At 46.6% G+C, this 25,839-nt stretch overlaps 1 protein-coding gene across 1 annotated transcript in view; it reads left to right on the top strand.

Moving 5' to 3' along the window:
• dpp10 (dipeptidyl peptidase like 10) overlaps positions 1–25,839 on the top strand; it is a gene marked incomplete at its 3' end in the record, with an annotated part of 46,605 nt that overhangs the window by 15,649 nt on the left and 5,117 nt on the right. The window contains exons 5-19 of the mRNA XM_083776212.1: positions 332–406; positions 3,223–3,275; positions 4,387–4,468; positions 5,813–5,933; positions 9,346–9,500; positions 9,922–10,019; positions 10,383–10,506; positions 11,400–11,438; positions 11,812–11,919; positions 13,764–13,855; positions 14,957–15,004; positions 22,558–22,679; positions 24,830–24,874; positions 25,238–25,339; positions 25,691–25,760. Coding sequence (XP_083632338.1) covers positions 332–406; positions 3,223–3,275; positions 4,387–4,468; positions 5,813–5,933; positions 9,346–9,500; positions 9,922–10,019; positions 10,383–10,506; positions 11,400–11,438; positions 11,812–11,919; positions 13,764–13,855; positions 14,957–15,004; positions 22,558–22,679; positions 24,830–24,874; positions 25,238–25,339; positions 25,691–25,760 — 1,334 coding nt within the window. The remainder of the gene's footprint in view (positions 1–331; positions 407–3,222; positions 3,276–4,386; positions 4,469–5,812; positions 5,934–9,345; positions 9,501–9,921; positions 10,020–10,382; positions 10,507–11,399; positions 11,439–11,811; positions 11,920–13,763; positions 13,856–14,956; positions 15,005–22,557; positions 22,680–24,829; positions 24,875–25,237; positions 25,340–25,690; positions 25,761–25,839) is intronic.

Genomic DNA, 25,839 nt, shown 5'->3' with positions numbered 1-25,839 from the left:
TCAGTCACTCTATATGATACAGTCTGTTTCTAGCAAAAATGTAACTAATTCAGTAGCAGTAACATTCACAGTCAGTTGATTATTCATCTCTATGCTGTATGAGTGAAACGGCCGGGATGACATGTTTAGCGATCTAAAATCCCCCTATTACAATGCAAATAAAAAGTACATGAATCCGGATTTGCGCCCTCTAACGATATTGAGGTCAGACTTGGGGTGCTCTCTATGGGAACCTCTGCTCTGTTGCCTTGGAACTAACTCTGCCCCTTTCACCCCCTCCCCCCCGCCCCTCACCCCCTCCCCCCCCGCCCCTCACCCCCTCCCCCACCAGGTTAATTTCAACGTGGCAAAGTATTCCGTCTCCCCAGACCTACGATATGTGCTGTTTGCCTACGACGTCAAACCGGTACGCTCTCTCTCTCTCTCTCTCTCTCTCTCTCTCTCTCTCTCTCTCTCTCTCTCTCTCTCTCTCTCTCTCTCTCTCTCTCTCTCTCTCTCTCTCTCTCTCTCTCTCTCTCTTCTCATTTCTCCCTCCCAGGGGGGGCCCCACCTGAAATAAATGATTTATGGAGGCTATTTGATCAACGGGATGTGATGGCTTCCTCAGGTGTGTGTGTGTGTGTGCGTTACCCAGCAGCCTCGGCTGCACTGCACTGCGTTACCCAGCATGCTCGGCTGCACTGACTGCGTTACCCAGCAGCCTCGGCTGCTCTGCACTGCGTTACCCAGCAGCCTCGGCTGCTCTGCACTGCGTTACCCAGCAGCCTCGGCTGCTCTGCACTGCGTTACCCAGCAGCCTCGGCTGCACTGACTGCGTTACCCAGCAGCCTCGGCTGCACTGCACTGCGTTACCCAGCAGCCTCGGCTGCACTGACTGCGTTACCCAGCAGCCTCGGCTGCTCTGCGTTACCCAGCAGCCTCGGCTGCACTGCACTGCGTTACCCAGCATGCTCAGCTGCACTAACTGCGTTACCCAGCAGCCTCGGCTGCTCTGCACTGCGTTACCCAGCAGCCTCGGCTGCACTGCACTGCGTTACCCAGCAGTTTCGGCTGCTCTGCACTGCGTTACCCAGCAGTTTCGGCTGCACTGCACTGCGTTACCCAGCAGTTTCGGCTGCTCTGCACTGCGTTACCCAGCAGTTTCGGCTGCTCTGCACTGCGTTACCCAGCAGCCTCGGCTGCTCTGCACTGCGTTACCCAGCAGCCTCGGCTGCACTGCACTGCGTTACCCAGCTGTTTCGGCTGCACTGGACTTCGGCACCTTGGCTGCAGAGATTTGGAGGAGAGCATTACAAGATGTTTGGTAGCGACAACAACCCCCCCCCTCCCCACACACACACACACACACACACACACACACCCCGGGCCTTTCAAGAGATTATAGAAGCTTCTTGTTTTCTATCAGGTTTCTGAATCACCGGCACGGTGATACAGATGGAGCCAGATCAATATCGTCTCTGTCTGAGGAAGAAACTAGTGTGTTCTTCCCCAGGTGGTGCTACGCCAAACATTAAGATGTTATCGCACTCGTTTATTTCCATAAGCCCTGCCCTATAGGCTAGTCATTCATTTTGTGAAAGACTAGTCTCGCGTTGCCAGACTGTTGCCTTTTGCAAATTCCAGATGCTTCACACAGTCTGGAGCAACGGAATCTCTGATCATGAGTAAAATACAGACGTCTAACTTTCTATGTCTGTGGAGATACAGACGCCCCAGAGTCCGAAGGAGGCGTCTACTTTTCTATGTCTGTGGAGATACAGACGCCCCAGAGCCGAAGGAGGCGTCTTCCTTTGAACGTATGCCCCCCATGGGGAAAACGAGGCAGCGTTCAGCTCCAGCCCGGCCGTGCTGCGATGGTCGCTGTGCTAGCGGTGCTCTCCAAGAGTCCCTCGCCAGCATGTCTTGTTGAGGCGATAAGTCTCCGTACGAGACGGGAGCGAAGGCCGCCATTCGTCAAAGCCGTCAGGCGGCGAGCGAGCGAAGGCTCTCCTGGCGTGGCAGATTACTCGCCTCGGCTTGTCAACATTATTTTGGCGAGCGTTCCCAAACCCCCCCCCCCCCCCCCACACCTCCCCCTCAATTGCTCATCAATCTCGGCCCGTGTCACCGTTTGCACCAAAGGCTCCTAAAAGCCTTTAACTGCTCTGCATAATTCAAACAGAGTGGTTATATTGAAGGAGGACCTTTAATTCAAGCCATCCATCCAAATGCAGCCACTTCTCTCTTCCTGGAGTACTGAAGGAGGCCTCGTTAATTCAGGCCATCCATCCCCCAATGCAGCCCCTTCAACACCAGAGGTACTGAGTACTTTTACTGGAGTACTCGCTTATACATCAACACCAGAGGTACTGCGTACTTTTACTGGAGTACTCACTTACACATCAACACCAGAGGTACTGAGTACTTTCACTGGAGTACTCGCATACATTAAAGAGAGTTACTGAGTACATTTACTCGAGTACTCGCATACTTGGTCTTCATAGCACCCTTTTTTTCTACAGCCCTCCTATGAGACACAAACTGGTTTCTGAACTGCCCACGGACCTCCTATGAGACAGTGGTTTCTGAACTGCCCACATTCCTCCTATGAGACACAGACTGGTTTCTGAACTGCCCACGGCCCTCCTATGAGACACAGACTTGTTTCTGACCTGCCCACAGCCCTCCTATGAGACACAGACTGGTTTCTGAACTGCCCACAGCCCTCCTATGAGACACAGACTGGTTTCTGAACTGCCCACAGCCCTCCTATGAGACACAGACTGGTTTCTGAACTGCCCACAGCCCTCCTATGAGACACAGACTGGTTTCTAAACTGCGAACGACAACAATGGGAGCTATGATTAATTCTAACGCGACTAGCGACGGGACCGCGATGGGCCGTCTAACACATAATCTTTGCTTAGAATTGGACGGAATGATTTAGATCAAGAGCTATTCACGTTAGAAGGTTTTCGATCTCATCCACTAAAATGGGGGGGAACATTTTCCATGACGTCCCCCCGGGAAATAACATTGAATGTTGCGCAACAGACGCTCCCAGCCTGTGGAGCGATGCGATCGGTTTTGATATCAATAATCTCTGTCCTTTTTATCAATCTCCGTCCTTAGCGCTGGGCATTACTAATTGGGACGGAGAACTCCGTCCCAGGGTGTTAACAGTGGGTCTCTCTCTCTCTCTCTCTCTCTCTCTCTCTCTCTCTCTCTCTCTCTCTCTCTCAGGTTTACAGTCAGTCCTACATGGCGTCCTACAGCATCTACAACATCCATACACGGTACAGTAAAACAGTTAACAACAACAACAACGAATATGTTCGTACGTATAGCGCATAACGTCCCATTGCTGGGACGTTATTAAAAAAAAATCTGCTAAGTACGAAGTACTTAGCAGATTGCGTCATCAATATCGGTTAAAATAATCTGCATTCCTTGTATTTTGAAACCGATCAGATTCCCATATGGTAATATATGGCCGATTCCGAGACGCTACAGATGATATTGTGCATCACTAATTACTTTGTATAGTGAGGAAACCTTTATTTGGTCCAAATATAGAGATAGAACAAACACCTGGTTGGTTCATGAGCTTAGGGGTTGTGGAAAAAACACACTCTGGGAAAATAATCTGAGATAAATATTTTTTAATATATTTTCTGAATCGGTTAACTCTAGGGCACTTTAGTGTCCTGGCACTTGATGTGTTGAACTTTTTCCAATCCATGTATTTCCCATTTGAGCCCATGAGGATATCAATGTGTCTGTTTTGTGGCTGTCCTGTGCTGGGGGGGATCTGGCGCCGGGGTTTGGAGGTTGGGGTGGAGGTTCTAAACTTGATGTAGCTTGAGATTTTGGATGTTGGCTTTCTGGCTTTGCTGTTTCTTGGTTCAAACCATGTTGTTCGGTGGTAGGCCTCGGCAGGCCCTCCTGATTTCTCTTCAGCATTCTCACCTCTTTTTGGAGTTTTTGTATGTCATGAATGAGCTGACTTTGCTTCAACTTTGACGAGTGTTCTTTTTCATCTGTTTCTGGAGGACAGATAGGTTTCCCTCCCTGCATGTTTCCTCAAAATCTATGTCACTTTGTTTGTCCTTAAGGGCTTCTAATTCTATTTCTGTCTCAACTTTCTTTTTCTCCAACTGGGTGAATTTTTCTTACGTGCTAAAAATAAAAAATAGAAGATCTGCAAGCTCACAACGTGTTACGTGCTGAAAATAGCAGATCTGCAAGCCCACAGCGTGTGGCATCTATGCACAGTAATACAGCCAAGGCCATCAGTGTAGAATAAAACAGATGGACGTGGGATTAATTAACGTGCAAAGTGCCAAACGTTTTAATCCACGGGTCGAGTCTCCGGGGAGTTTAACACTTTGACCTTTGACCTTGCAGGGAGCTGTGGGAGCTGGACCCTCCAGAGGTCGTGAACTCTGTGCTGCAGTTCGCCTCCTGGGGAGTGAGCGGTCAGCAGCTGGTGAGTCTGACCTTTATTAACCTCTGAACTTTAACCTCTGACTGTTAACCCACGGGATTAATTGATAACATGGCAGGATATCGCCCTGTTCAACTCTTATTTTGAAGATCCAACACACCGTGACCGGATGTTGTGTCAGTTTAAATAATCATTACCAGGAGCCCCTCACTTCACACAAGTGTGTTTTTATTGCTAATCTTCCAAGCTCAACAGACACTTTTCTGGGAAGATGTAACTAGTTCTCCTTAACGGGGACTCAATTTATAGTCGCACACTCCACACTGAGTACTCAGCACTTCCTAATGTGATCAACCTTAATGGCTCCCCCCCCACACACACACACACACAGACACACACATGCGCACACATGCGCACGCACTCACGCACAAACTTTCCGCGATGATGCTCGTCGGCTTCGCTGTGTTGCTAACGATGCGCAGAGTCGCCTGTGCGGGAGAGAGAGAGAGAGAGGAGAGAGAGAGAGAGAGAGAGAGAGAGAGAGAGAGAGAGAGAGAGTCCTCCCCGTAACAACTTGCAGATCCAGCTCACGTATGATTTATGTCCGAATAATCTGCTAGAGTGCGTGGACACACACACACAGCTTTCCTTCCATCTGTCAGATAAAAAACAAGAGAGGTTGAATTGAAACCAAATTATCATCTAATTAGCCTCCCTAAAGACGTCAGCCTGCGTCACGTACGTGTGCACTCTGGCAGCACTGACGGATGCTTTGGTTACGCCACACACACGGCCACGCACGCATTTTATAAACCTTTTTTTCCACCCGCCGCCAGCTGCCTATAAACTGTCATCCTGAGCGCTACTCAGCCAACCTGGGGAGAGCCCCGAAATGAGTCGGTAGTGCTGTCGCCTCACAGCTAGAAGGTCCTGCGTTCAGTTCATATCGAGGTCTAGTATTAGCAGTTTTACTGCGGGATAAAAAAAACCTCGCAATCCCCATCTGACTGTCTGGTGTTTGTGAGCGTTTGTCGTCGTGTTGAAAAACAACCACAGAGAGGATGAGGAACGCTCCCGCTGCGCGCCATTTGGACCGCATTGGGCCTCAATTACCCAGAAGTCTTTGCAAGCCAGTGCTACTGAACATTCTCCGGTTGTTGTAAAGCACTTTGAGCACTTGGAAAAGCGCTATAAATAAGATTAGTGCCATTTATTAGATTGGCGTCCCGATGGTGACTCGAAAATGACCGATTACTACTTCCGGTTCACAGGGTCTTCTTCGGGTCTTCTTCCTGCATTCTGCCAATGACATGTAATCGGTGACATTTTTTAATCTCCGACTCTGTGTGTATGTGTGTGTGTGTGTGTGTGTGTCTCTCCTCTCAGATCTACATCTTTGAGAACAACATCTACTACCAGCCAGACGTGAAGAGCACCGCCCTGAGACTCACCTCCTCCGGGAAGGAAGGAGTCGTTTATAACGGCATCTCTGATTGGCTGTACGAAGGTGAGTGATGACGACTGTGCTGTGCTGTGCTGTGCTGTGCTGTGCTGTGCTGTGCTGTGCTGGGCTGTACTGTACTGTACTGTACTGTGCTGTGCTGTGCTGTGCTGTGCTGTGCTGTGCTGTCTAAGGCCTCACTCACACTATTGAGACGGCTGTCTTGTCCGTGTCTTGTGTCTTGTCCGTGTTTAATGGCCGCCACCAATGCATTTCCAATGGAAGTCACATGGTTTGACGGGGCGTTGATGGGGCGGCCATTAAACATGGACAAGATAGTTGGTTTGACGGACAGCTTTGTTTGATGGGGGGGTGGAGGGCAGAACAAACACGTCGGACACGCTGTAGTCCAAACACTGAACGAACAGGGTGGAACTTCAGATCGGACAGAAGGGTGTGGTTTTAACCACCAACCAATAGGAGAGAAATGCCGTGGTTGACAGCACTGGGCGGTGTTTGGTTTGTAGTCTCTAGCCTACTTGGGGACACGAGGTTACTAGCCTAACTAGTCTTCTGTGACACCAGGTTACTAGCCTAACTAGTCTTCTGTGACACCAGGTTACTAGCCTAACTAGTCTTCTGTGACACCAGGTTACTAGCGTAACTAGTCTTCTGTGACACCAGGTTACTAGCCTAACTAGTCTTCTGTGACAGGAGTCACAGAACCAAAGCGTTTGGAACGAAAAAGATTTTTAGTAGGCTACCGTAAAAGTACGGTATTCTGGTCCAGTCAGTAATTCTTTTTTTTTTTAAGATATTTTTTTTGCGGCTTACGCCTTTTATTGATTTTTGGGACAGACAGTAGGCTGACAGGAAACGGGAGAGAGATGGGGGGATGACATGCAGTAAAGGCCGTGTCGGGTCCGGGAGTCGAACCCGCGGCACACTGCGACTGGATTACCAGTCCGGTGCCCAGACCGTTACGCTACGGCCTGGGCCCAGTCAGTAATTCTAAGAAGAAAGCGAGAGCAAGCACTCAGTTGAGTAATTCCACGTAATAGTGTAACAGGTGCACTGGAAGGTTCTGGAAGGTACAGTATACCGACTGTAGAAATGTATACCATCACATTATATCCTAGAGGATTCTTATTTTTATTCGGTTGGACGTTTCGGCCCAGGGTCCTTCTTCAGTTTAATCTAATCTGTGATTAAGATGAAGAAGGCCCCTGGGCCGAAACGTCCATTCTGCTGTTTGTTGTTGTCTGCTGGGGGAAAACCAATAAAAACCAGAATTCTAAAGGATTCAACGTGAGTGCTGGTATTCATTTCTACAGCCGGTAAGTATAATTCAACAGGAAAATATAATTTAATTAAAATAAATAATCGCCCTTTCAATAGAGTAGTCCTACGGTGAATTGCTTGGTGCTTGGAATCAACAGACTTGACTATCATGTAAAACTATGAAGGCATCAGGCATCTCAACATACAATACAATACAATACAAACCATGTTGATTGTTTGATCAGAAAATAGACGTCCTTTGGGGAAATCAAAACTTCCCTTTATTTGCTCAGTTCATAGTCGAATTACACATGACAATTCAAATTAAATATACTGAATAAAAATGCAAATAACCTAGACTCATCAAATTTGCAAACCGTTTTATTCAGGCTTGTTCTAAAAATCTAAATGACTTTAGAGTGTAAGTTAAAAGGAGGAGGTTACCTTTAGATCTAATTCAGAAATACAAGACAGACTACATTTGGCAACTTCAACTAAACTAAATAATACCACTTATTAATAATATCATTATAGTTATACTTATTAATAGAAAAAGAATTGCTCTATTTTCATCCATGCTAAACCCCTTATGCCTAAACTACTACCTTATTTTGAAAAACATATTTGAATGGTTCAACTAGCCGATCTACATGCTCACAACATGTCGTTGTAGATCGACTGGTTCAAAACTATTCAAAAATGTTTTTCAAAATAGTAAATAATAAATAAAAAGGCAAAGCGGTTTAGGAATATGGGGTTTAGCATGTACGAAAAAAGAGCCCATTGTATCAAAATAGAGAAATCTGTAATCTTTGTTACTTTCCTCCATATGGTACCAGAATGACTGCTGTACATCTTAGCAAGATGCAAGAGAAAAAAACGCCCCAAATGGGCTAAGAGCCCAAGAGGGCTCAGAGTCAGACACCCTCCCAAAAATAGCCTCCTGTATCCAACAAAGCTCTCCCAAACGCACCCCAAAATAGATCCCTGGTGCTCTTGTCGAGTCTTGTGCCAGCCTTTAACCCGTTCTGACCTGAGATCAGATTCATACGAAGTTTCCACTGGACACACACTGGTCTGATTAACCCATTCTGACCTGAGATCAGATTCTAAAAATGTCAGTCGTTCTTCGATTTTTCAGCCACTCGGTGGCGCGCTATGAGCTTGTAGATCTGCTATTTTTCAATAGCTAAAGCATAACATGATGCTAACACCAAAATGGGTTCCCGTTCAGAATGCGTTAAATACCCCATATTACAGTATATAAATCTTTAAGCACAAAATGCATTTTGAGAACTCACTTTGCACGCATGCTGTGCCCCCCCCCCCCCCACACACACAATCATTGGCCCCCGGATAATCTAGTTGAATACCCCTGGCCCAGAGCCATAGAGTATAGACAGAGTTACGACATTGAGGGGGCAGAAAACAGCCCGGTCGGTCACGTGGTTCATGTACTAGTCGCGCATAGCAGCCCATAGAATGCATTCGGTAAACTTCCGGTGGTCCCTATTCGCCAATAGAAGTCTATGTAGAAGTAGAGCTGCCATTGGACTGAAGCCCCACGAAGTGAACGGAGTGGGTCCTGTATGTGGCTCACTGTGTGTGTGTTGTGTTGTCTAAGGCCTGACTCACACCTTCACAACAGATTGATCTATAGCTGATGCATGAGACTTATTGACTGATGCAAGCTCGCAATGCATTTCCAATGGAACTCACATGGTTTGACACAACATTTTTGTTGTATGAGTTGGAGGGGGGCAGTCAAAACACAGACGAAAGCCGTACAACAAAAATGTTGTGTCAAACCATGTGACTTCCATTGGAAATGCATTGGGAGCTTGCATCAGTAAACAAGTCTCATACATCTAGCATGCATCAATGTTGTATGCTAGATCGAAAGGTGTGAGTCAGGCCTAACAGAGGTGTTGTGTTGTGTTGTCTAACAGAGGTGTTGTGTTGTGTTGTCTAACAGAGGTGTTGTGGTGTGTGTTGTGTTGTGTTGTGTTGTCTAACAGAGGTGTTGTGTTGTGTTGTCTAACAGAGGTGTTGTGGTGTGTTGTGTTGTGTTGTCTAACAGAGGTGTTGTGGTGTGTGTTGTGTTGTGTTGTGTTGTGTTGTGTTGTGTTGTGTTGTGTTGTGTTGTGTTGTGTTGTGTTGTGTTGTGTAACAGAGGTGTTGTGTTGTTTGTGAACAGAGGAGGTCCTCCAGAAACACGTGGCTCACTGGTGGTCTCCCGATGGAGAGAGGCTGGCCTTCCTGGAGCTCAACGACAGCCTGGTGCCCAACATGGCCCTGCCACGCTACACTGGCAGCACCTACCCCAAGGGGAGGCAGTACCCTTACCCCAAGGTACGGTACCCCTACCCCAATACCCCAAGGGGAGGCAGTACCCCTACCCCAAGGTACGGTACCCCTACCCCAATACCCCAACATGGCCCTGCCACACTACACTGGCAGCAGCTACCCCAAGGGGAGTCAGTACACCTACTCCAAGGTATGGTACCCCTACTGCAGTACCCCAAAGTACCCCTACCACAAGGCACGGTGCCCCTACTGCAATACCCCAAGGGGAGGCACACTAATGGACACTTTCAATTATGCTATTTGAAAGAAAACGAATTAGTAGGCTACACAATGTACTAATTGTACTGTGTGTGTGTGTGTGTGTGTGTGTGTGTGTGTGTGTGTGTGTGTGTGTGTGTGTGTGTGTGTGTGTGTGTGTGTGTGTGTGTGTGTGTGTGTGCATGTGCGTGTGCGTGTGCGCTTGCAGGCTGGTCAACCCAACCCCATGGTGAAGCTCAAAGTGGTCAATCTGTTTGAACCAATCCACACGCAGGACCTCAGCCCACCGGACAGTCTCAAACTGAGGTGAGTCAATGTGGCGTCCTTCAGGGGACCACCTGTTGGGCGCAGCTGTAGCACACACACACACACACAGTAGAAAACTTAAAAAAAATTACTAACTAAAAAGAAAAAGAAGTATGTAATTCATTCTAATTGTTGTTATTGCAATTTACGGCTTTTCTCTCTGTCTTAGGTTGTGACCAGGCTTTTCTCTCTGCCTTAGGTTGTGACCAGGCTTTTCTCTCTGCCTTAGGTTGTGACCAGGCTTTTCTCTCTGCCTTAGGTTGTGACCAGGCTTTTCTCTCTGCCTTAGGTTGTGACCAGGCTTTTCTCTCTGCCTTAGGTTGTGACCAGGCTTTTCTCTGTTTTCTATGTTATTGTTTACAGAGAGCATTACGTTACCATGGTGACGTGGGTCAGTAAAACAGAGCTGAGCGTGAGGTGGATGAATCGAGCCCAGAACATCTCCATCCTCACAGTGTGTGACATCACCAGGGGGGCGTGTCTAAAGGTATGACATAACCAGGGGGGCGTGTCTAAAGGTTGGTCTGTATCAGAGCCACAGAGTAAAGGGCAGTCCATACTGTCTCCGACCATCGAACTTTTCGTCGGAAAGCTCCGGTACAACTACAACATGTCGTCACTCGCAACTTCTGAAACGCATCCGTTGCTCCAGACTGTACGACGGAAGCATTTATATTTTACTCATGATCAGAGCTTCCGTTGCTCCAGACTGCATGATGGAAGCATTTATATTTTACTCAGTTCTAACAGCCTGCATATCTCTGCGTGCTGAAAATAGCTGATCTACAAGCTCACAACGCGTCGCAGACGCAGTGCGTTGTGAGCTTGTAGATCAGCTATTGTCAGCATGGAACACGTAAGACGAAGAATAAATCAGGCATCACCGCGCTTCTGTGGAGAGAGATGTCTTTTGATCATGTTTGGACAAATACCTCCACGATGCAAAAATAACAAGCTATTGGAAGCTTTTTTTTCGTGGCACATTATGTTTAATCAAACAACAATAAGTTTCCTCAGTGTGGGTCGGAGTTCTGTGTCTGCTGTCGGCGTGCATGACAGGATCATCATGCAGTTAGATGTGCGCTGCACGCTGTATGGCTGAGAAAGATTAGTTAATTTGTGTCGGATAAGGGCTTATTGGTGGGTTTTCCACTAGATAGAAAGAAGCCTGGAAGGCTCTATGGAAACACTCACTCTTGAACGAAGTTGAACGTTAAAAAGTGACGTTCACACAACGCCAGAAATGAACGCGTTCACGATGACAAGTAGAAATACAGTACGTTCAGTTCACGTTCACCCAAAATATGAACGTGTTTCGTGAACGCGTTCAGGGACATCAGTGTCGTCAGTGCATGACGACGTGTTCTCTTTTGGTTTCAGAGACATGAAGAGACCTCTGAACTGTGGCTTTCAAAACAGGTACGTCCCTTCATCCTGTCACCTGTCTGTCATCCTGTCACCTGTCAGTCATCAGTCATCCTTTCACCTGTCAGTCATCAGTCATCCTGTCACCTGTCAGTCATCCTGTCACCTGTCAGTCATCCTGTCATACAGGCAGTGTGTTTGTCTGTGAAGTACAGAAGGCCTGACGTCACTTCCTCATCCTCTGGGTCATGGCTCATCTTAGAATCGTCTCGTCTTTGTGTACACATGGAAGTGGTTTCATTCTTAAGTGGTCTGTTTGATCAAATCACAATACAAATGCATTGTAATCATTGATTGTTACTCCCTCAAATTTTAATTCATCTCTTTTGTTTTTACTTAAGAAAAAGCTTATTTGTTTTTGTAACAGAACCAGGTACCGGTGTTCTCCAGGGATGGGAACAGTTTCTTCCTGACAGTCCCGGTGAAGCAGGGAGGACGCGGAGAGTTCCATCACATCGCCATGTTCACATCGCAGGTAGAGAGAGTTCCATCACATCGCCATGTTCACATCGCAGGTAGAGAGAGTTCCATCACATCGCCATGTTCACATCGCAGGTAGAGAGAGTTCCACCACATCATGTTCACATCACAGGTAGAGAAAGTTCCACCACATCATGTTCACATCGCAGGTAGAGAAAGTTCCACCACATCATGTTCACATCGCAGGTAGAGAAAGTTCCATCACATCATGTTCACATCGCAGGTAGAGAAAGTTCCATCACATCATGTTCACATCGCAGGTAGAGAAAGTTCCACCACATCATGTTCACATCACAGGTAGAGAAAGTTCCACCACATCATGTTCACATCGCAGGTAGAGAAAGTTCCACCACATCATGTTCACATCGCAGGTAGAGAAAGTTCCATCACATCATGTTCACATCGCAGGTAGAGAAAGTTCCATCACATCATGTTCACATCGCAGGTAGAGAAAGTTCCATCACATCATGATCACATCACAGGTAGAGAAAGTTCCACCACATCATGTTCACATCGCAGGTAGAGAAAGTTCTACCACATCATGTTCACATCGCAGGTAGAGAAAGTTCCACCACATCATGTTCACATCGCAGGTAGAGAGAGTTCCATCACATCATGTTCACATCGCAGGTAGAGAGAGTTCCACCACATCATGTTCACATCACAGGTAGAGAAAGTTCCACCACATCATGTTCACATCGCAGGTAGAGAAAGTTCCACCACATCATGTTCACATCGCAGGTAGAGAAAGTTCCATCACATCATGTTCACATCGCAGGTAGAGAGAGTTCCACCACATCATGTTCACATCGCAGGTAGAGAAAGTTCCATCACATCATGTTCACATCGCAGGTAGAGAGAGTTCCACCACATCATGTTCACATCACAGGTAGAGAAAGTTCCACCACATCATGTTCACATCGCAGGTAGAGAAAGTTCCATCACATCATGTTCACATCGCAGGTAGAGAAAGTTCCATCACATCATGTTCACATCGCAGGTAGAGAGAGTTCCACCACATCATGTTCACATCGCAGGTAGAGAAAGTTCCATCACATCATGTTCACATCGCAGGTAGAGAGAGTTCCACCACATCATGTTCACATCGCAGGTAGAGAAAGTTCCACCACATCATGTTCACATCACAGGTAGAGAAAGTTCCACCACATCATGTTCACATCGCAGGTAGAGAAAGTTCCACCACATCATGTTCACATCGCAGGTAGAGAAAGTTCTACCACATCATGTTCACATCACAGGTAGAGAAAGTTCCACCACCATGTTCACATCGCAGGTAGAGAGAGTTCCACAACATCATGTTCACATTGCAGGTAGAGAAAGTTCCACCACATCATGTTCACATCGCAGGTAGAGAAAGTTCCACCACATCATGTTCACATTGCAGGTAGAGAAAGTTCCACCACCATGTTCACATCGCAGGTAGAGAAAGTTCCACCACCATGTTCACATCGCAGGTAGAGAAAGTTCCACCACATCATGTTCACATTGCAGGTAGAGAAAGTTCCACCACATCATGTTCACATCGCAGGTAGAGAAAGTTCCACCACATCATGTTCACATCGCAGGTAGAGAAAGTTCCATCACATCATGTTCACATCGCAGGTAGAGAAAGTTCCACAACATCATGTTCACATCGCAGGTAGAGAAAGTTCCATCACATCATGTTCACATCACAGGTAGAGAGTTCTGTTCACATCACAGGTAACATGCTAACATGCTAACATCACAGCTAGAGAGAGTTCCACCACACTGACTCATTGCTTTGTTTTGTTTCTCAATGAATGGATGGATGGATGGATGGATGAATGTTCTCTCCAGTTCAGAGCCAATCAGAACGAGGTTCGTCACCTGACCTCAGGGAACTGGGAGGTGACCCAGATCGTTTCTTACGACGAACACAACGACAAACTGTGAGTCACCCTGAAGTAACTAACTATATATATATATATATATATATATATATATATATATATATATATATATATATATAATATATATATATATATATATATATAATATATATGCGGTATGTGTGTGACTGTGTGTACCCATAGCGATGACTTGATTGGCTGAGCAAAGTACGTATCGTGGATAAAAAGAGAGGACGGAAAATTGAGGACGCGTATTGTGATTGGCCGTAACGTGATGATGATAAGGGCGCCCCTCACTTCACACAGGTGTGATTTTTGAGGGGCACTAGCCCCTCCTACATCCAGCTTGTGTTTACCGTCCACAAACTTAAAGAAATATTAAATTCCCGTTGACAGTGAATGGAGAATGTTAACTCATAGCGTCTGAGCAAATACGCATAGTGTCTATTTTACGTCACACTTTTTAGCATTTACAATATTTACAATTTTCAGTACTTTTATTCTACTCCACTACATTGTGATGTTGTTTAGAAAACGCTCCTTCCATTGGCTTCCGGTCGCTGCACCCCGCCGGCAGGTTTATTTGTACTACTGAATCAAATTAAAGTTAACATTTTACCGTAGGTTTAGACTCGAACTGTAGCGGGCGATATGTCCCTAACCTGACTCCGCCAGCTGGTGGCAGCAGTGAGTTCCTCCTCTTGCTCCCATCTGGTCTCTCTCGGGCAGAGACGATGTACTCTGATCTGAACCAGTGCTGATCGGAGCAATAGAGGCAGGATCAACGTGAGACTGATGACGTATTGAAGAGCTGCCACAGCGCACATGTAAACACAACCTAACAAGACTAACAACTCGAAATGATTATGGAGATATCAGATTTTTGTCCCGCTGCTTCGGGTTCATCGTTTCTGCTTGAGAGAGACCAGATCCAGGCAGGAGGAGGGAACTCTTTGAAATGGGACATTCTGCATAAATTATACTTTTGGTACTTTCTATGTCGGATTGAAATGTCATCACAGTATTTATAAAAAATTGCATCAATGAGTTTAATGTTGCGAAACGTTCCCCCTCTGACAAACAACTGAATCCCTTGTGTGTGCGTGTGCGTGTGTGCGTGCGTGCGTTTTGTCTTCGCAGCTACTTCCTCAGCACGGAAGGCTCTCCGCGGAAACGACATCTCTTCAGGTGAACATTAATCCATTTAGACCTGAGGTCGATAAAAGAAAAGGCTTCTAAATCCTAACAGTTTTCTGAAAAACCTATGTTTCTATGTCAGGTTCGCAAACTATTCCAAGCTTGTAGATCTGCTATTTTTCAATAGCTAAAGTATGACATAATGCTTAAAAAGTGGTTCCCGTCCTTAATGGGCTAATTAGCGTCGACGACGTCGGCTTTCGACGGGGCTCGTTGGTTCCATACCGCAACGCCTCGTCCTCTATCAGCACTGTCCCACGCCATGATCTCAGAACGAATCACCCCCCCCCCCCCACTGTGATATGTGATAAGCCCCACCCCCACTGTGATATTTGATAAGCCCCGACCCCACTGTGATATGTGATAAGCCCCACCCCCACTTTGATATTTGATAAGCCCTGCCCCCACAGTGATATGTGATGAGCCCTGCCCCCACTGTGATATTTGATAAGCCCCGCCCCCACTGTGATATTTGATAAGCCCCGATCCCACTGTGATATTTGATAAGCCCCGCCCCCACTGTTATATTTGATAAGCCCCGCCCCACTGTGATATTTGATAAGCCCCGCCCCCATTGTCCGGTTTTTGGTGAGATTTGCCGGGATCCGAATTCCCAAGAGATACAGCAGATAAGCTACGTTCAATACGCACAATTGATTTATTTAATGCTTCAATAATTTCCTTGTTTTACGAATCAAATATGCTTTTTATAGGGTTTTTATTAGTTCATTTAAACATAAAACACATATAACAACATTCACACATTTGTTCAAACTTCCCCAATGCAGACTGACAAATAGTACCCTGGAACTTGTGCATTTGGCACGGCCTTAAAGTCTAATGCCTAACCTACTCTCATTTGGTGAAGTGTGGTTAATATTGAACATATTAGTTTGTGTGGCGTGTGCCACTTTTCACTATGTGTGTGGTACTTCCACCTATGTGGTTTTAAATCGCTGGCCTCATGCTGATCTCTATCTTGTCACGGTGGTGTGGTGTAGAATCTAACTTCAACTTTCCATCAACAGTGTACTTAGACCAAAGAGAATGCCTTTGCAGCCAATCAAATGACAGGGTCAGTTTTTCTGCCCCCGTCCTTTAGCCAATGAGAAGCCACAGACACCTTTGCCTGTGGATTCTGACATCAGCCCCTCGCAACAGCCCCACCACTTCCGGTCATGCGAGCTGTTGCTTACCTAGATCAAATGTCTAGTTTAACTGTAAGATCATTACATTCTTATATTATCTAGGCTTTACTAACCCAGTATAATATTGGTTACATTTAGAACACATTTTACAATGAAAGGAAGAATTACCAGATTATGGCATCTCCCTCCTACACATTTGCTCAGTGACTCAGAGGTCTCTCCTGCCAGCCTGTGGCCAGGTCATAAATCCCTTTGTTCCCTTGACTGGCACTGATAAGGATTTCCACAACCCCCTACCAATGGTGGCTCCAATGGAATGTGCTGTGAGAGACTGCAGTTCTCCCTTGCAGTCTCATCAGGGTGAAAATAGCTGATCAATAATTATGACCTATTCTATATTACCACACTTCTGATAACACATCTTCGCACATCCATATATAATTCGACACCCCCTATGCAGATATGAAAAATTGATATGGTTTTGATCAATTTTCCATATCTGAGCGATTTTTCTATTCGGGCGTCTAACATGGTTTTAAGTTATAACGTTTATACAACTTTTAAAACACACTAAATAACACAACACATCAACTCATTAGAAATCAATGTTACTTAATGTCTGTACTAATAATGTGATTGCTGGAAGTGAACTATATTTGGTTAGTTCCACCTCTTATAACACTCCTCCACTTTTTGGGAGAAGCAGATTCTTGCCATGTCAGTCAAACCTGATTGCCATGGCATTATTTCACCTCCTGTCCGTTTTTATGGCTTCCTGCCTGGACAAAAGGTTAATTCTTTATCTACACATTCCTCTAACTTAACTTGGTCAAGCTGGAGGAGAATAAGCAGTCGCGTCTGCTAACCTTATCTCAACACCCCCATCTGTCTGTTCACAGAATGTGGACATTGGATAAACACAGTTTACACAAATGCAGTTTATTACCTAACTAATCACAAAACTTTTTGGCTTTGTTACTTTGTTAGGGAATCCCAAATTGTAATTGAACAAATAACCTATTTTTTATTTCAATCAACTTGGTGTCTTTCAACCTTTTGGATTTTTTAACTTTAACTTTAAAGCAACCCAATTGAAAATTGCAAGTTTGCAACATTTTCACCACACTATGTGTTTTCCACACATGTGGTTGTTTGTGCGTGTGTGTGTGTGTGTGCCTGTGCGCGCGCACGCGCTCAAACACCACCTCTTCACACGTGCACTAAACTTCTCTCCCCTCATTGAAGAGAAGTAAATCATTATTCAGCATTCTTCAACACAATTACACACCACATTTTTTAATGCACAGTTCAGTCACACATTTGTCCGTGTGAGTGTGTGTGTGTGTGTGTGTGTGTGCTGACTGCAGATCGTGACACCTGATTGTCACTACATCCCCATTTCCTGCTGTGTGCAGAACAATGGGGGGGGGGGGAGAGCAAATCACTTGCTCTCCTTGGTTGTGTCAGCCCCTGGTCTCACTGACTCAGAACTGGCAAAAATGTTTTTCCATTTCCATTTCACTTTGTTTATATTGGACAACAAAGCTTTTTCCTTAGCCTTGTGATCTGATCGACAGGCCCTGCAATGACAAACAAGCCCACAGGCGCATACCTGTGTTGGCACTGTGGTCAGCTTCTTTGTCTGCTGCACAGATGGCCCAGATTGCACCACACTGGACTCCGCCACCCCTGGTTTGTGAGGTGACTTACCCCCTATGGTGGTGAATCCCCGGGTTCCATCATCACACTCGTTTAAGACCGGTCTGGCCTCTTTCCCCTTGGGCCCACCCCCTATGATGGTCAATCCCCGGGCTGTGAGTGTGTGTGTTTTGGATGTCTGCACCTCTGACTGAACGCGAAGACTGGCACCGATAATGCCATCCATCGAACCATTCAGCGTCTTTGTGATGAGGTGCTTTGACTCCTTGGCCCCGCCTTCGATCTCCATCGCTGGCACGGCGTTGATGGGCAAGGTGGTGTCAGTTGGTTCTGACCCCCCCGCTCCTGTTGAAGAAGTGATGTGATGCTCCAGGGTCTCGATCCCTGGCCAGCTTCTCACCTCTGCTCCTTTTGACAACTGCACTGTGGCGGTTGTCTCCCCTGTGTCACCCACAGGAATCTCCACGCCAGCGACGTCCGTCACTGGCTGGACTTTGATGGACGAGCAAGTGACTTCCTCCAGGTTCTGGACCCCTGGCAGGCTCACCGGTCCCGTCGTTGTAGTCAGCTGCGCTATCTCTTCTGCGATGTCCACAGGCAGTCCCACGCCAGCGATGCTTGTCGCCGACGTGAGTTCGATGAACAACTGCTCTGCTGCTTCCGCTGCTGCCGCCGTCCCTTCTGTGTCACCCACAGGAACTTGCCCCTCGCCAGTGACGTCCGCCTCTGGCATGGCTTCGATCCCCAGCTCTCCCGCTGGGCCCGTGGATTTGCCCACGGTGGAGGGCTCTGGTTCTGCAGGATTACTGTAGGTACCAGGCTGCTCCGTGGTGACAGGCTGCATCGGTGGCCCGTCTTCCCGCCCCTCTGGCGTCCACGTGGCTTCCCGCCCCTCTGGCGTCCACGTGGCTTCCGGAATGTCACATCCGGTCATCTCCGTCACTTCTCCCCTGGGATAGAGAAGGATCATGGTCTCCAGCCTCGGCCGGCTTTCCCTGCATTCTGCAGGCTTATCACAGGGGCCTATCTGGCTCCCTGCTGTGTTCCTAACACTTCTCAACTCTAGAGCTTCCATTATTTTTTCGAAGCTAAATACAGAGCATATTTTTAAACAAGATACTAAGTCCTGCTTCTCTTTTTCGACAATATCAAACCTGCCCACGCTTTCTAATCTTTTGATATAGAATGCGGAGAGATCTCTCACGTCTCCTCTTTCAATTTGCAGTTCAATTACCTGATCTGGAATACTGCTTAATGAGCCCCATTTGAGGCTCTCTCCCAAACTAAGCGCCATATTACAGCAACGAAGTTTGGACTCTTTACAGCTATCCTGTAGCTGCTTAAGCCAATTTTCTGTAAAAGCCATCTTACCCCCTCCTCCCCCACTGTTAACAATTTGTTAATAGGGTTAGTAGACAGAGGTTAGTGGTTAATTGACTTCACAACTCATTCACACAATTGCAAATGGTTAGTTTTCGCCCAGTTAATAATAGTTATATTAACTTGGACTTTAGGACACTCACTGTGCCCTCTTTTTACCGGGCGTTTCACGATTCGTATTTACGTATTTCGTGATCTCCACACGGTCTTTTATCCTCCCGAGACCGAGAGAAATAAGCATGCAACTTTTTCGAGCTGTCGCGTTGGCCTTTGACAAGGCAACAGCTACCAACGGGTCCAATGATTTTATGCTTTTTACCAGGAAGGCCGTCCTTTTGACGGGTCCAAAATAAATGCCTCACTGGTTACCGTGTTAGTCGCGTTTATAGTTATGATTAACATTCACCATGCTAATTTAACATGCATAACTATTTGTATGAATTAAAAGGATCCCATAAATCCCGTAATCAATACCTTAGCCAATAAATCTTTTATTAGTAGTCTACTACCAGATGTATATTAGCCGTGGACGGTCGTACTCGATAGCATTATTTAAATCTGTCTCAGATTCTACTAAAGCACTATTCACAATAGTGGACGCTCCCGGCGCCAGTTTATATATTGACACGTCCTTAGATGCGATTTACCTACTTTGAAAGCACGCTTTTGCAGTGTTAAAACATTATTTGATTGTAACTATTTAATTACATCACGTTAATACAGCTTATCAAACCAGTCCCCTGTCACTCTCGTGTCAGACGGACTGCTTTCAAAGTCCCTTGCACTGTTAAGTACAGGGCACATTTGCATGACAAAGTCACTCTGCGCAGTGAGAAGAGGGTCTCCCCCGCCCACACATGCATCAACTGCTGTTTCAGTGCTGCTTGAGCACCCAGCAAAATAGCCTACTTTTATTGTGTGGTTCACAGATAAAAGCACTATTATTATTTTAACGGTCGGTTCCTAATCCGGCACAATTAAAACGTTATGTTTGGTTCAAATAGTCTAATAATCAGTTTCCTCACTGACCGCCGATAGAGTCTTTGCTCTAATCGATCAAATGACTAAATGCCAAACTTTTGTTTAAACCAGTCACTCATTTGGGGTGGCTGCGTTTATAACTCCGTTTTCCATAGACCCATATCTATATGACAACGGGTTTTTTACGGTGTCGCATTTAGTTAGCCCAAATCAGACGCATCGCGCGTTTGATATGAGGACACTAAACATGCGCATCGATCGCCATGCGCTTTTACGCACGGCTTCACATTCGTCTGAATTCAACCACATCAAACAATCCACAAACAGTGTGTCGTTACCTGAACGATCTGAATTGAGGGTTGTTAGTGGGGCACGATCCAAACCATATGTGTGCCGCGGTCTCCACTCACGGCTTTATTTGTTTAGATTGTGGTTACTTTAGTAACTTCACCGACGCTGTTTCTAGTTTAGACAGCCCTCGGCCACAACATAAACTACGGTAGCAATTTAAACTGCAATATGTCCAGTTGTTTAGACCATATTATGTCCTAAATTGCCCGGGCATAACCCGACTGTACGCTGAGCCCAGCGCACGGCACCACATTGCTCGCTCGGCGGCGAGATAATACCTCGCACGGCGGCGAGTCCAAACTGCACTAACGGTCGGTTCTTTTAACCAGACTCGATTCCAACTGTACAGCCTGATTTAAACCTGGTATTAATTGGGCGCTTTAGCAGCCCCACCAAGTATAAAACTGTGCGCTGTCTTCAGCGCACAGCATCGGATTGAAACTGGAATATTTTATTCTGTTTGACTGTTTCAATTCGAGTTGCTGCTGTAGCAGCGGTTTAAACTGTGCACTCCCAGTGCACAGCCACGCAACGAATTAAACTATTCGCTTTGCGGTTTAAACTATTTGAACGGTCGGGTCTTTAACCGGCCGTGATTTTGTGCGCTCTAATAGCGCATCAAATCGCGACTGTGCACTGATTAGTGCACGGCGGCGATTTAAAACTGTGCGCTCTAATAGCGCATCAAATCGTAACTGTGCACTGACTAAGTGCACGGCAGCGATTTAAAACTGTCCGGTTTTTGGTGAGATTTGCCGGGATCCGAATTCCCAAGAGATACAGCAGATAAGCTACGTTCAATACGCACAATTGATTTATTTAATGCTTCAATAATTTCCTTGTTTTACGAATCAAATATGCTTTTTATAGGGTTTTTATTAGTTCATTTAAACATAAAACACATATAACAACATTCACACATTTGTTCAAACTTCCCCAATGCAGACTGACAAATAGTACCCTGGAACTTGTGCATTTGGCACGGCCTTAAAGTCTAATGCCTAACCTACTCTCATTTGGTGAAGTGTGGTTAATATTGAACATATTAGTTTGTGTGGCGTGTGCCACTTTTCACTATGTGTGTGGTACTTCCACCTATGTGGTTTTAAATCGCTGGCCTCATGCTGATCTCTATCTTGTCACGGTGGTGTGGTGTAGAATCTAACTTCAACTTTCCATCAACAGTGTACTTAGACCAAAGAGAATGCCTTTGCAGCCAATCAAATGACAGGGTCAGTTTTTCTGCCCCCGTCCTTTAGCCAATGAGAAGCCACAGACACCTTTGCCTGTGGATTCTGACATCAGCCCCTCGCAACAGCCCCACCACTTCCGGTCATGCGAGCTGTTGCTTACCTAGATCAAATGTCTAGTTTAACTGTAAGATCATTACATTCTTATATTATCTAGGCTTTACTAACCCAGTATAATATTGGTTACATTTAGAACACATTTTACAATGAAAGGAAGAATTACCAGATTATGGCATCTCCCTCCTACACATTTGCTCAGTGACTCAGAGGTCTCTCCTGCCAGCCTGTGGCCAGGTCATAAATCCCTTTGTTCCCTTGACTGGCACTGATAAGGATTTCCACAACCCCCTACCAATGGTGGCTCCAATGGAATGTGCTGTGAGAGACTGCAGTTCTCCCTTGCAGTCTCATCAGGGTGAAAATAGCTGATCAATAATTATGACCTATTCTATATTACCACACTTCTGATAACACATCTTCGCACATCCATATATAATTCGACACCCATGGTGATATTTGATAAGGCCCTCATTGTTCAATCCATTGGGGATGATTGTTCAGCCGTCCGTGTGCGCCGAAGTTCGAACTCCCTTTTAAGACATCAAAAGAGGGAAAGCGAATTTGTTATTTTAGATTTCAGCTCTATCGTGAAATCTGGCCCAGCTAACACACACACACACACACACACACGTACGCGCGCACACATGCACACACATGCATGCATGCGCGCACACGCACACACACGGTTTAACACGTTCTCGTGTGTTGTTCCCAGCGTCAGGACGGTAGGTCGTTTCCAGCGGCAGTGTGTGACGTGTGAGCTCCACAAGAATCACTGTCAGTTCTTCGAGGCCGACATCAGCCCCACCGCCCTGCACGTCCTGCTGCACTGTAAAGGTACTACACCCCCCCCTGCTGCACTGTAAAGGTACTACACTCCCCCCTGCTGCACTGTAAAGTTACTACACTCCCCCCTGCTGCACTGTAAATGTACTACACTCCCCCCTGCTGCACTGTAAAGGTACTACACCCCCCCCTGCTGCACTGTAAAGGTACTACACTCCCCCCTGCTGCACTGTAAATGTACTACACTCCCCCCTGCTGCACTGTAAAGGTACTACACTCCCCCCTGCTGCACTGTAAAGGTACTACACTCCCCCCTGCTGCACTGTAAATGTACTACACTCCCCCCTGCTGCACTGTAAAGGTACTACACTCCCCCCTGCTGCACTGTAAAGGTACTACACTCCCCCCTGCTGCACTGTAAAGGTACTACACTCCCCCCTGCTGCACTGTAAAGGTACTACACCCCCCCCTGCTGCACTGTAAAGGTACTACACTCCCCCCTGCTGCACTGTAAAGGTACTACACCCCCCCCTGCTGCACTGTAAAGGTACTACACTCCCCCCTGCTGCACTGTAAATGTACTACACTCCCCCCTGCTGCACTGTAAAGGTACTACACTCCCCCCTGCTGCACTGTAAATGTACTACACTCCCCCCTGCTGCACTGTAAAGGTACTACACTCCCCCCTGCTGCACTGTAAATGTACTACACTCCCCCCTGCTGCACTGTAAAGGTACTACACTCCCCCCTGCTGCACTGTAAAGGTACTACACTCCCCCCTGCTGCACTGTAAAAAAAAAGGTTGAATCAGCCTCAAGTCTAAATTTCATAGGTGCGAAGGCACCAAGCGATGTGTCCATTATGTGTGTGAAGGCACCAGGCGATGTGTCCATTATGGGTGTGAAGGCACCAAGCGATGTGTCCATTATGTGTGTGAAGGCACCAGGCGATGTGTCCATTATGGGTGTGAAGGCACCAGGCGAAGTGTCCATTATGGGTGTGAAGGTACCAGGCGATGTGTCCATTATGGGTGTGAAGGTACCAGGCGATGTGTCCATTATGGGTGTGAAGGTACCAGGCGATGTGTCCATTATGGGTGTGAAGGCACCAGGCGATGTGTCCATTATGGGTGTGAAGGTACCAGGCGATGTGTCCATTATGGGTGTGAAGGTACCAGGCGATGTGTCCATTATGGGTGTGAAGGTACCAGGCGATGTGTCCATTATGGGTGTGAAGGTACCAGGCGAAGTGTCCATTATGGGTGTGAAGGCACCAGGCGATGTGTCCATTATGGGTGTGAAGGTACCAGGCGATGTGTCCATTATGGGTGTGAAGGCACCAAGCGATGTGTCCATTATGTGTGTGAAGGCACCAGGCGATGTGTCCATTATGGGTGTGAAGGCACCAGGCGAAGTGTCCATTATGGGTGTGAAGGTACCAGGCGATGTGTCCATTATGGGTGTGAAGGTACCAGGCGATGTGTCCATTATGGGTGTGAAGGTACCAGGCGATGTGTCCATTATGGGTGTGAAGGTACCAGGCGAAGTGTCCATTATGGGTGTGAAGGCACCAGGCGATGTGTCCATTATGGGTGTGAAGGTACCAGGCGATGTGTCCATTATGGGTGTGAAGGTACTAGGGCTGACCTCGATTAGTCGAATAGTCGACTAATCGATCGGAAGGGGTCTCAGTCGACTGACCACCTCTTAGTCGACTGTGTGGCAATGTGCCAGTGCCTGTGACTTGAATCGCACAGTGCGCTGGCCTGATAGACTCCAGAATCTCAATCTCACCTGCTGTGCTCAATCTGGCTAATGACAAGCCTCTCAGTTGTTCACAAAAAAAGTCTATTAGTCTATCAGGCCAGCGCACTGTGCGATTCAAGTCACAGGCAGTGGCACATTGCCACACAGGCAGACACACTCCACATGCACATTGGAGATTTGAACAGTCAGAATGTTCAAATGTGTTTATGTCCCCCACAGACCTAGTGGAATAATACAATATTTTTGTATATTTTTGTAAATGTTGTATTTTTATATACAATTGTTTGGGGTCAGTCGACTATTAGTCGACTAACAGCAAATGTATTCATCTATCAGTCGACTATACAAATCCTTAGTCGGGGACAGCCCTAGAAGGTACCAGGGCGAGCAGAGTACCAGGCGATTGTTGAAGTGAAACTCTTGTTGTCGTTTCAGGTCCTGGAGTTCCGTCTGTGATTCTGCACACCCTCTACACCGGAAGTAAGAACGCACTCACACACACACGCACACACACACACGTGGTGGGAGTTCTGCTCTGGTTTTGGTCTGGTTTGGTTTTTTCTGCTCTGGTTTTGGCCCCCACAACATGACCGGAACTACTTAATATTTGACCAAAACCAGAGCAGAACTCCCACCACGGGACTCGGGCAATCCATTAATACAGTTGCAACCACTTATTTTACTGGCAAGTATTCCATACAGCTTAAGTTAAAAAAGTATTAACTATCCCTTTAAGAAGTAGTTTGACAGACAGGTGCCTTTGTGTATTCTGTCACTGTTGTCCATCAGTGTTTTACAGCATTCCGCCACTAGGAGTCAATGTTGTGATCCATGTGGTTCCAGATTATTACTTCCTGGAGAACAACGCTCCTCTGAGGGCAGCGCTGAAGACCAAGAGGATCCAACATGTAGAGTTCACCACTGTCCACCAGGGGGAGAACTTTGGTGAGTTCACTCATAGATATTTAGGGGCGCTCTTATCGTCGTACATCATCATGACGTGACATGTCGAATTGCTCGTCCACATTATGACGTAAATTCTCCTTTTGTTGTCAAAGGCAAAAGTGATACGAGTTCAGGACAAAAAGCTGTAGGAGAAAATAGATGCCTCATTGGCCGCTGCGGTTCATTGGAGCGACCTCATTGGCCGCTGCGGTTCATTGGAGCGACCTCATTGGCCTCTGCGGTTCATTGGAGCTACCAGCTACCGTGACCATATATGGAGTCACACACGACTGACTGGCGGGATTTGCAGGTTTTCATAGTAAACGGTAAATAATCTGTTTCCTTTCACAGACTTGCCTCTGAAGATCTCGTATCCGCCTGATTTCTCGGAGTCACGCCAGTACGGTCTGCTGCTGCTGATGTATGTACTGCTCTCTACTGCCCCCTACTGCCCCTACTGCTCTCTACTGCCCCTACTGGTCGGTCAATCAATCAATCAG

Source organism: Protomyctophum parallelum, assembly GCF_964188405.1.
Source record: "Protomyctophum parallelum genome assembly, chromosome: 11".
Classification (NCBI taxonomy): Eukaryota; Metazoa; Chordata; class Actinopteri; order Myctophiformes; family Myctophidae; genus Protomyctophum; species Protomyctophum parallelum.
Note: the sequence above shows the minus strand (reverse complement) of the source record. Positions and strands in the feature narration are given on the sequence as shown.